Source organism: Eurytemora carolleeae, unplaced genomic scaffold, assembly GCF_000591075.1.
Source record: "Eurytemora carolleeae unplaced genomic scaffold, Eaff_2.0 scaffold350, whole genome shotgun sequence".
Lineage (NCBI taxonomy): Eukaryota > Metazoa > Arthropoda > Copepoda > Calanoida > Temoridae > Eurytemora > Eurytemora carolleeae.
In genome coordinates this window covers 80,134-88,533 of record NW_019396254.1, presented here as the reverse complement: position 1 = coordinate 88,533, position 8,400 = coordinate 80,134, and the positions used below count along the sequence as shown (strand labels likewise).

Here is an 8,400-nt window from a genome sequence, read left to right as displayed (position 1 = left end):
AATCCAATATTTAATGGCGAATTATAATTTTCAGATGAATATGGGAGATGAGAGTAAGGTTGAGGAGAGCTTATTATCTATATCCTGGCATGACTCTGCCTGGATCCCGATCCTTAATCAGGCAAACGTCATGGATTACTTCTCAGAGAGATCAAATCCTTTCTATGACAGGTGATGAATAAATTTTGCTTCTCCAAAATAGCATTTTAATTTTTAACTAAAAAGACGATAAACATGCATTTTTGTAAATTGAGGCTTTTTCTCTAGTCTTAATTTCCTTTACGACCTTTTTTTATATAATAATTTAATACGTTTCTTAATATCTAATCAGGGGTGTATACTGTATATTTTCCGAAAAACTAATTAACCCCCCTCCCCCTTTTCCCTTTGAATATCATTTGTTTTCCTCCAGAGGCTAGAACCTAAATTAGGGAAAACGAATGGATTTTTGGGTAAACAGTTTTAAAAAGAATGAAAAAAGTTCCCTTTTGATGTTCAATTTTTATTTAATTTTTTCTTAAATCACCAAAATAATCATTTGGTGTGGGGTAATTCTGAGAAAAAATACACCTGCTTGCATTAAAATATTTTTAAAATTCCCTCAAGAACAATATTATTTCAGGACATGTAATAACGAAGTGTTGAAAATGCAAAAGCTCGGAGTAGCTGATGTTCAGCTTCAAAATATGCAGGTCAGTTTCTAGGGGTCAAACGTTCATAAACTAGGAATTTAAGCCAATAATACAAATATAAATTTTTTGCATTAGGAAATATTTTGTTGATGAATATTTTGCTTGGCTTTTTAGTAACCTTCCATTAGAGGCATGTTCGATTTTCATTGGTACCCTTCAAACCTTGGTTTGATCAAGGAAGACCAATTATAATTAATATTTTTTGAAGAATAAAGATGACGATATCATTGTTACTCATATGTAGGTTTAAAGGTCGCCATTGTGAATCAGACATGCCACTTTTTTTAAATAGAGGGTTCCTTTAAATTACGTCTTAAATTCCTTTAAGCGTTGAAAGTTCTAAGGATTATATATATATTGTTCAGGGAACAGAATTCCAGTTGCTGCATGTCCAAGAACCCATTCTTTACGTTATTAGAAAACAGACAAGACACTCCCCAACACAGGTTTGTACTGTGTACTGTGTACAGTGTACAGTGTACTGTGTACAGTGTACTGTGTACTGTGAACTGTGTACTGTGTACTCAACATTTTTACACAATTCATTAACTTATTTGACTTTAGTACATTTTAAAATAATATCCGTAAATAATTTAATAGAATTTTCGGCCTTCTTTTAAAAATATATACAAATTAGGTCATCTCGTTTTATAATTTTAGTATCACATTTTTCCTCCTAAGATTAGAGTTTCCAATCGGAATTCCGTTGCGCGGAATTGCGCGCAATAATTGCTCCCGCCTGCGCCATTTCATTGTAAGGAATTGCGCTATAATTGCAAGCAAGGAAGCAATTAAATATTCGCGGAATTGTGTGCATCGGAATTGCTTTTCCTGTAGTAACCTAATATGTTAGGTTACTTCATTATCAGATCATTAAATGGATTCCATTAAATATACAAAGTAATATGTTTTAGGTTACTCCATTATCAGATTACTATATAATAGCAGGAGTAGTCTATCAAGCACCTGATCTAAGTACACTTCTAAACTCCAGGTATATAGTTTTTAATCAATATTCAGGTATATAGTTTTTAATCAAGATTCAAAGTAACTGTGGACGTATAATTTCAAATGACCTTTTATTTAAAGAGTGACATACCAGATTCACAATGGTACATACTTCGGGCTGATATACTGATTCTATCTTGGAAGAGATTAATTCAGTAATATTTTATTACTGTCACTTCTTTTCGAAAAAAAGCAAGACAACAAACATGGAATATCCTTAATCTTAGAACGGTTTAATGAATACCGTTGTTTATGACGATGGGGCATGTGACTCTTTAAATAAAATGTAGACATTCGGCAATTCCAATAATCGCTGAAGTTTTTGGGATTGTATGCCTAAGTTTATCTTAGAATTTTTATGTGACAATTACCACTAAAAAAAGGGTTAGAAATTATATTTTTGCTTTTTGCAACAACAGCAAGTATGTTTTTTAAACATCTTTTTATGCATTGTTTTTAGGATAGTTTCTGCTGTATCTCATTTACAAGGAGCATTTGAAGAGGCCAGAGGATACTCTAGATATCATCCTTCCAGAGGTTATTGGTGGGACTTTGGGAAGGTATACTTGAAGATTTTCTCCAATTAAAAGAACCGCCGGCGTGTTTTCACTTTTATAAATTGCATTTTCATTTCACCTTCATTTCATCATAATTGTTTTTCTTATGAAAAGTGCTAAATTCTGACAATAACTTGAATTGTGTGTGTTGCATTAATCCCAGATCAATTTTTTATAAAAACCACATTTGGAACGTTATAAACCTCATTGTTTTTGCGAAAACAAATGTTTAAAGGGTATGATTTTGCATTGGGCATGCATTTTTTTAATATATATTTTTTTTATTTCACTTTTAATATTATTTTCATTTTATCATGTTTTTTTTTTAGCTATAATATTCAATCTTAAAACTTGTGAATATTTAAGGATAAGGATAAGGAAAAGAAGGCTGCGAAGGTGCAAAAGAAGAAGAAGGAGGAGCCGAGTAGTCTCTTCCAGAGAAGAAGAGTTGATATGCTGCTCGACCATCTTACCAGACAGTTTCCTTTCAGGGTTAGTACAGCTAAACAGGACAAAGTTAGTAAAGTACGAAGTTCATTGAACAAGCAATTATCTTTTCGAATAAATTAAATTTTTTATTTTGTGAGTTACTAACTGTATCTTATGTCTTATCTTAGCAAATTACCAAGTTAGTTAAGTACAAAGTCACTAAAGTTGGTACCTTAGTAAAGTTATTACTTTATAAAAGTGCGAAGTTAGTAAAGTTGGTACCTTAGTAAAGTACGAAGTTAGTAAAGTTGGTATCTCAGTAAAGTGTGAAGTTAGTAAAGTTGATATCTTAGTAAAGTGCGAAGTTAGTAAAGTTGATATCTTAGTAAAGTGCGAAGTTAGTAAAGTTGATATCTTAGTAAATTACAAAGTTAGTAAAGCTGGTACCTTTGTAAAAGTACGAAGTTAGTAAAGTTGGTATCTTAGTAAAGTGCGAAGTTAGTAAAGTTGATATCTTAGTAAAGTACGAAGTTAGTAAAGTTGGTACCTTAGTAAAGTACGAAGTTAGTAAAGTTGGTATCTTAGTTAAGTGCAAAGTTAGTAAAGTTGATATCTTAGTAAATTACAAAGTTAGTAAAGCTGGTACCTTAGTAAAAGTACGAAGTTAGTATAGTTGGTACCTTAGTATTATTATCAAGAATCAACCTACAGTAACAAAGTACCACGACCTGTAAACGGGGTTGAGCTCCCCCACTTGCCCTGGTCTAAATGGATTATGGGATCTAGTGGTTCACGAAATTAGTAAAGTTTGTACATTAGTAAAGTGCAAACAAGTTTTAAATCAGGGGTTTACCAAGGTCAACTTTTTGTGAAATTATTGAAAAGACTTTTAAGGTTCTAATTGACGAGAAAAATCACGTCTTTAACCAAAATTCAGTTGGATCCTGATCACATTCCTGTTTTTGTCTGATAAAACTATTGTTGATGGATTAATATAATTTAACTCAAATGATATTTTAATCAATGTTATTTTCTTTTGAAGGTTCTAATATTTTGCTATAGAAATAAAAGTGTTAGTTTGATTGGTCTTTTAAAAATTTAATTTTTAATTAACTTTATATATTAGACTCCTGCTGCCCTGGAGGGGAAGATGGAGGAGGTGGAGGGTGAGGGGGAGAAGGATGCCGAGGTGGAGGACCAGGAAGAGGAGAACTCTGTCAAGACCGAGGGGGTGAAGAGGGAAAGGGAGAAGGACGGGATCAAATCGGAGAATAAACGGTTAAAACTGGAAAGATGAACGTGGACGACAGTATTAAAGAGAGAGTCAATCAAATCTAAAGAGTGAGTAAAATGAAGAAAAAGCATTAAAGTTAGATGTCGAATTGTTTATGGTTTTTATTGAAATCTTTGTCCGATGCTTGTTTTAAAGGATTTTAGGAAACCCATACTCATTCCACAATCTTCAGAGGCTCTTAAGTGCTGTACTACTCGAATGGTTTATTTTTTACCAGGCTACATTTAGTTTTATAAAAACCATGTTTCTACCCATATCTTCTTTTATTATTAAACACCCCACCTTAGAGAATAAATTTTTATGTTTTATATTGTATTACAGAAAAATGTCTAAATTGCTGGGATTAATCGATTCTGTGAATGGGCTTCCCGACCCTGCTAAAAAACGGTAAAGAAGTTTAAATTTTTTTATTACATCCTAGTAGAGGCACCCGGCGTTGCCCATTCTCAACCTGTTTTGTTCGGGTGGCTGTGTGTTCCATTAGCATTTTTTAACTCAAAGAAGACGACCTTCTGTGCAGTGCATAGGATCCTTGGGGGAAAATCTCAACCAAAGCCTGCTAAAACACAAATATCCATTGTTAACAAATATGTGTTTAATAAAAACTTATTAAAAAGAAAACAATTATCTTAATGGTTAATTAAGTTTCAGAATAAAAATAATTTACAAATTTTAATTTGACTTGTTATAAATTCAAAAAATATCATGCACATAAATTGTGCGGTGTACCATATGTTACTAAATATATTGATATGAAATACAAGCATTATAACCAGATCCAATACACACAAGATTCCTTGGGTTTCACCGGAAAAGCTGTACTGCATGATAATATCCAGGGTGTCCGCTGTACTGGGTAGTATTGTAGCAGACGCTGCTTCTCTACCGTTAGAATGGATTTACAAAGATTCTACAATGAAGGTAGCAGCCTTAAAGGGAGTGTTCGCGAAAAAATAAAGGGTATATTTAGGCTTACGTCGAATAGTATTCAACGGAACTTAAAGTTATTTAAAGTAATCATGCTCTCTTCTGAAATATTGGCCTCAATTTTCTTACAAATATTTGTAACTGTACTGGCGTAATTAAATCAGGAATTAAAAATTAAACTTACTGAAGCCTATTTTGATCCTGTTTTTATATTCCTGAAATTGAAATTACGCATACAGTTCCTTTAAAAGGATTATCTGTTCAGGCTAAAACGCAAATACTTTCCCCCTCCTACCAAGCTACCGATAAAACTTTAAAATCTTGAAAATTATTTATTTGTTTCTTAAATAGGAGATTGTTGGTGATAATAATCCGGAATTCTGGAAAGAATGCAAGTGTCCTTTTTTCACTGTTCCAATGGGACATAAAAGGTTTGCATAATTAAAACTTAATTTTTGCTACAAACTCGGATTTTCTTAGCAACCCAATGTCGCTGACCCTTAAAATTTCAAACTAAATTCTGTTTGATATAAAAGTTTGAAATATAAAAGGTTTAATTTTGTAGTTGTTATGGCGACGAGATGGCAAATAGTTTAAAAACTTTGGCGGGCAACGACGGACAGGTATATTTTTTATCATAGCAGTTTAAATATGACAATTATGTCTTTTTCCCGCTCAGCATTATTGCGGTAACACAATTTAGAAAACTGTCCGAAGTCAGTACTTTAGTGTTGTGAATCATGGGATCAAGCATTCATCTCCTCAAGTCCATTTTCCATCCTCTGGAGACTAGCAAATTCATTAAATTTCTTCTCGATATTCTCAATTCTAAGGAGTATACCACATTGGATTTCGTGATCAAGCAATCATCTCCTCAAGTCCATTTTCCATCCTCTGGAGACTAGTAAATTCATTAAATTTCTTTTCTTTCTTTCAGTTCTAACAGTATACCACATTGGATATCATGATCAAGCATTCATCTCCTCAAGTCCAATTTTCCATCCTATGGAGACTAGCAAATTAAATTTCTTCTCAATATTCTCAATTCTAAGGAGTATACCACATTGGATATCATGATCAAGCATTTATCTCCTCGAGTCCAATTTTCCATCCTATGGAGACTAGCAAATTAATCAAATTTCTTTTCGATATTCTCAATTCTAAGGAGTATACCACATTGGATTTCGTGATCAAGCGTTCAAACAAATTTGTGAAAATGTCTAATATCTTCGTCAATTTTGACGATACAAAGAAGGCAGACCACATTTTGAAGCCCTAATAAAACGTACATTTTTTTTAATACTTTTTGCTATTTTTCAATTATTTGAGATCAGAGACGTTTTTAAAGTCGTTACTTAAATCCAATGTTTATTATGAGGAAAACCTGTATTAATATTTGTTTTTAAGGTTGACCTCAAGAAAATATCATCCGCTCTAAAAGCCTTTTATGGTTCTCCGGACAGTCCTTACCAGGCCGCACTGGCACGCCGGGCAGATAAGAAGTATCCTGTTGAGGGGCCTTGGATTAACGGGGGAGTAATACAGTTCTTGAAAAATTCTAGCGCAGGACAGGTGCCTCCAGGGTCCGCGGAATGTGAGGATAATGATGGGTTTGCGCTCAGTCTACCAGTCTTCCTTAAGGATTCTACTCAAGTAATATTTGCTAATAATTTGAACAGACTTTTGACAATTGTAAATAGTATCATAAACGATTTTGTTGATTTTATATTTGATATAAGTTAGGAAATATTATATTTTAATCTGGACAGTAAAATGAGTTTCTTGTGACATTTTATTTTACCTGATACCATGACAAAAATGAGAAAAATTAGTTCTGCTAAAGTGGTGCTCGCCAAGACTTATTGCTAAGGCTTTAAAAAAGAAGTAGTCTTGAAAGTCTTTGTATTCAAAGTGACTTATTTACATCAGTACTCCTTGAACCTTTATCTGATCGATAATGTGAAAGATATCGTCGTTTTTGAAGCTTGAAAAGCGTTAACTTGAAAAGCATTAACTTGAAAAGCGTGAACTTGAAAAATCCACAATTTATTCTTGAGCAGAAATTTATAGAATAGAAGACCCACAATTAAAATAATCCATTCTCAAAGTTTAAAACATGGATATCTTACTTATTCTTGATCACACACTTTGACACCGTTGTGAATCGGACATTCCACTCTACAAACGAAGGGTTACTGGAAATTACGTCTACACACTCTATAGTCTGTATTAATAATTAGCCTCTTTATTCACGTTTGCCGCTAGTTCAAAAAATAAAAGGGGAGAAACAAATCTTCCATTTTGATGTATTACATTTAGATTAAAGAAGTTGCAGAGCTGCTTACAACGAATCCCATGGTTCTTCAACATCTGGCGGTTCAAACCAGGATCTTAAAACATTATCTGGAGGGTACAGAGGATCCTGTTAGAGTATCACAGTCGGAGCTTAAAGATAAGTTTCCAGAGGTCTGTCAAGAAATTCAGGAGGTTGCAGATGCGGTGAATGCGAAGAGTTCATTAGGTTGGAAAATTTGACTAAAAGTTGGCCATTGGGTACTGTGGTTGTAAATTATTTTCAAATTTAAAATTGTGTTAAATTATAGCAATTTCTATTGTGTATTTTTTAGCAAGAATTTTTTTTTTTTTCAGAGAAACCACAATCAAAAGATAAATTTTTAACGAGAAAAACATAAATCTCTAATTTATTCTTGATCATGTCAAGTTTTGCCAACCTTTTAAATGTCTCAGTTCTTTAAAAAAAAAAAATAGTTTTAATCGGCATTTTTCGTGAAATATTTTTTATTTTACAAAGTTTTTCTTGCTAGGTGATATTGTTGAACAGTTTGGGAAAGCATGCGGTCTACCAGGCTCATTTCAAGGATCTATTGCCGCGTTACTTATCCACAATGATTATGTCGGGTAAGAAATTGCCTTTGTTTTTTAAATATAAATTGACGGCTCCGGACTCCAGAGCCTATTTTGGAAGCTGACCATTTTTAATGATTTATTAGCAAAATCATTTAAAATTGTCCCTAAAGAAATTGCCTTAACACTTAAGTTTGGTCAACAATTTTAAGATATTTGTCTCCATTTTTTACTTCAATATGGTAGGAGGGACATTAACATTTATATTATTATTTTTTTTAGGGTGGGTACAAAACGTCTAGTTTCAAAACGCCGAATAATAAAACGTCGAACACTACAAAACTTCGACTTCTACAAAATGTCGACAGTTAAAGAATGCTCCTATTTTAGTGCCTTACCCAAACATAACAATTAAAACATAAAAATTATGGTTGGAAAATTTAGTTTTCAGACGTTTTATAGCAGTCGATCTTTTGTAACTAAGGCATAATGTTATTCGACATTTTGGACCCACTCCTTTTTATTATTATTTTCAATGTTATTTTTATATTCAGTGGAGTGCGTGGAACGATACTAGCTGGAGGAGATTGCTGTTCTAGAAATTTATTCGTGGGGGCGTGTCTAGCTG

The 8,400-nt window shown here is 33.0% G+C and overlaps 2 protein-coding genes across 3 annotated transcripts; both read left to right on the top strand.

The window, feature by feature from the left end:
- The first annotated feature begins 2 nt into the window (after nucleotides 1–2).
- On the top strand, nucleotides 3–4,837 carry LOC111699459 (mediator of RNA polymerase II transcription subunit 6). Of its 2 annotated transcripts, none has more exons than XM_023470145.1 (8): nucleotides 3–171; nucleotides 623–692; nucleotides 1,058–1,138; nucleotides 1,607–1,686; nucleotides 2,161–2,260; nucleotides 2,630–2,749; nucleotides 3,813–4,367; nucleotides 4,820–4,837. In XM_023470145.1, exons 1-7 carry the CDS (start codon nucleotides 14–16, stop codon nucleotides 3,981–3,983), a joined length of 780 nt encoding a protein of 259 aa, XP_023325913.1. In that variant the 5' UTR covers nucleotides 3–13; the 3' UTR covers nucleotides 3,984–4,367; nucleotides 4,820–4,837. The 2 variants fall into 2 exon arrangements, with proteins under 2 accessions (XP_023325913.1, XP_023325912.1); XM_023470144.1 differs by having other exon boundaries at nucleotides 2,624–2,749.
- On the top strand, nucleotides 4,306–7,830 carry LOC111699447 (crystallin J1A). Its single transcript, XM_023470125.1, has 7 exons — nucleotides 4,306–4,367; nucleotides 4,757–4,901; nucleotides 5,259–5,338; nucleotides 5,473–5,530; nucleotides 6,315–6,560; nucleotides 7,227–7,428; nucleotides 7,733–7,830. Exons 1-7 carry the CDS (start codon nucleotides 4,306–4,308, stop codon nucleotides 7,828–7,830), a joined length of 891 nt encoding a protein of 296 aa, XP_023325893.1.
- The last annotated feature ends 570 nt before the right edge of the window (nucleotides 7,831–8,400 follow it).

Coding starts and splice junctions, on each gene's coding strand:
- LOC111699459 (XM_023470144.1), top strand. CDS start 14: ATGGCGAATTATAATTTTCAGATGAATATGGGAGATGAGAGTAAGGTT. Junction 1,139..1,606: donor CAAGACACTCCCCAACACAG/GTTTGTACTGTG, acceptor AATATGTTTTAG/GTTACTCCATTATCAGATTA. Junction 2,261..2,623: donor ATTGGTGGGACTTTGGGAAG/GTATACTTGAAG, acceptor TGAATATTTAAG/GATAAGGATAAGGAAAAGAA.
- LOC111699447 (XM_023470125.1), top strand. CDS start 4,306: ATGTCTAAATTGCTGGGATTAATCGATTCTGTGAATGGGCTTCCCGAC. Junction 4,902..5,258: donor ACAAAGATTCTACAATGAAG/GTAGCAGCCTTA, acceptor TTTCTTAAATAG/GAGATTGTTGGTGATAATAA. Junction 6,561..7,226: donor TCCTTAAGGATTCTACTCAA/GTAATATTTGCT, acceptor TATTACATTTAG/ATTAAAGAAGTTGCAGAGCT.